This window comes from Budorcas taxicolor, chromosome 16 (genome assembly GCF_023091745.1).
Source record: "Budorcas taxicolor isolate Tak-1 chromosome 16, Takin1.1, whole genome shotgun sequence".
Classification (NCBI taxonomy): domain Eukaryota; kingdom Metazoa; phylum Chordata; class Mammalia; order Artiodactyla; family Bovidae; genus Budorcas; species Budorcas taxicolor.
The window spans coordinates 65,630,949-65,633,404 of record NC_068925.1 but is presented as its reverse complement, the minus strand read 5'-3'; the positions used below and the strand labels follow the sequence as shown (position 1 = coordinate 65,633,404).

The 2,456-nt window shown below is 40.7% G+C and overlaps 1 protein-coding gene across 1 annotated transcript; it reads left to right on the top strand.

Moving 5' to 3' along the window:
- The first annotated feature begins 810 nt into the window (after positions 1-810).
- Positions 811-1,971, top strand: APOBEC4 (apolipoprotein B mRNA editing enzyme catalytic polypeptide like 4). The gene has a single exon (XM_052653582.1). The coding sequence runs from the start codon at positions 817-819 to the stop codon at positions 1,969-1,971; it is 1,155 nt and encodes a 384-aa protein (XP_052509542.1). The 5' UTR covers positions 811-816.
- The last annotated feature ends 485 nt before the right edge of the window (positions 1,972-2,456 follow it).

The following is a 2,456-nucleotide window of genomic DNA, read 5'->3' as shown; positions in this document are numbered from 1 at the left end:
CAGCATTACTGGCAGGGGCATAGACTTGGATTACCATGCTATTGAATGGTTTGCCTTGGAAATGAACAGAAATCATTCTGTCATTTTGAGATTGCATCCAAGTACTGCATTTCAGACTCTTTTGTTGACTGTGATGGCTACTCCATTTCTTCTAAGGGATTCTTGCACACAGTAGTAGATATAATGGTCATCTGAGTTAAATTCACCCATTCCAGTCCATTTTAGTTCGCTCATTCCTAAAATGTCAATGTTCGCTCTGGCCATCTCTAGTATGTAGTGAGTCCTTAATATGTATCAGGTACATAATAAAGCATTTTTTATTTATTTCATCATTCAATCCACAAGATAATCTTGTGAGGCAGGTTCTATGCTTATGTTCATTTCACAAAAAAAGAAAAAAAAGAAGCTGTGGCTCCCAGATGTTCTATAACTTGCCAAAAGTAACAAAGCTGGTAATCGGCAGAGCCCAGATTTGAAATAAGGCAATCTGTTTCTAGAACTTGCACTGTTAACCCATTTGTTTTTCTGCCTCAGAATCTATCAAACAAACAAAGGCATTCTTATGTCCTTCCCTTCTGTCTCCTCCCCCAGCATTTGTCTAATTCTCAGGATTAGTATCTTGAACTTTCACTATGGGTACACAGTAAATCACTATCTTCTAGAGTCAAAAGATGTTACCATGGTTATTGTGCTACTTCCTCTAAAGAAAAGTATGACTCAGCAAATTAAAGCGCTGTTTCATTTTTCCTGCATTAGTTTTATATGTCATTTCTCTTCCTTGTTTAGGGTTGCAGCTAGAAGACAATAAAACTAACAATGGAGCCCTTATATGAGGAATACTTGGCCAATCATGGAACGATAGTAAAACCTTATTACTGGCTGAGTTTCTCTCTCGATTGCTCGAATTGTCCTTACCATATTCGGACGGGTGAAGAAGCAAGAGTTCCCTACACAGAATTTTATCAGATTTTTGGATTCCCTTACGGGCCAACATATCTTCCAACGAAACACCTCACGTTCTATGAGCTGAAAACTTCTTCTGGAAGCCTGGTGCAAAAGGGTCATGCTAGCAGCTGCACTGGGAATGATACCCACCCGGAATCCATGTTATTCGAGATGAACGGTTACTTTGACTCGGCCGTACACAGTAAGGACGGCATGAGGCATATTATTCTGTACTCCAGCAGCTCCCCTTGCAATGAAGCTAACCACAGCTGCATCAGCAAAATGTATACCTTCCTGGCAAAGTATCCAGACGTCACTCTTAGTATTTACTTTTCTCAGCTCTATCACACAGAGGCTGAATTTCCTGCCTCTCCGTGGAACCGCGAAGCTCTCCGGAGCCTGGCCAGTTTATGGCCACAGGTCACTTTGAGCCCAATAAGCGGTAGGATGTGGTATTCTCTCCTCAGCAACTTTGTGAGTGGTGTCCAGGGAGCAACTGTTTTCCAGCCCATTTTAACCGGGAGAGCTCTGGTGGACAGGCACAACGCACATGAAATCAATGCCATAACAGGGGTGAAACCATATTTCACCGATGTTCTTCTCCAAGCAAAAGAGAATCCAAACGTAAAAGTTCAGGCAGCTTTGGAGGGCTACCCCTTAAACAATGTCTTTCCCAAGCAGTCTTTTCAAGTGACAAGCGGACAGCTGCAATCCAATCTGACCCTCGACCCCAGGGTTCCTGTCATATTCGTGCTGGTGCCTTATAGAGACCTACCACCAATCCATGTAGGACCAAGTCCACAGAAACCCAGGAATATCATAAGGCATTTAAATATGCCTCAAATATCATTCCAGGAAACCAGCGATCTCAGAAAGTCTCCCATTGGCATGCCAGTGGAGAGAGTAGAAATCACAGGACAGTTTGCAAGTAGCAAAGAAGAGAATGAAAAGAAGAAGAAAGGGAAAAACCAAAATTTGCATTCCAACAACTGGTCAGGAGACCAAACTACTACCAGAGGACTTTGATAGGCAGCAGAAATCTGGAAACTTTCTCTCTTAGGTCTGATTCAAGACAGAGATAAACTGACACACTCAAAGCAAAACATGAATTATTTATTATCTCAACTATTACAAGGCTACACTATTTTTAACATAATCCAAGATGTTTCCATAAGCAACTTGATCTCTCTCCTTTAGTTTGAAAGCGACAGTATCAAAATGGAGCCATTAGTAACTTGCTAATATTCTGATGTGGATAAGAAAATGTCATTATTCTACACTACCCACATCATCTTTCCAATAAAAAAGCCCATGGACTAAATTGCTTCCTAAATTGGTTTTGGTATAAAAAATTTACTGCAAAATTGGAAAACAGCCTGAGTTACTGACATTAAGTGCTGCTTGCAAAAGCAAACCAGTGATTTTCCATTAATTGTTAACCATGGACAGAAGATTTTAGGCAGCTCATTTCCTTTTTTATCTAAAGTGGTTCAAAATAATTTGTGGGGAGA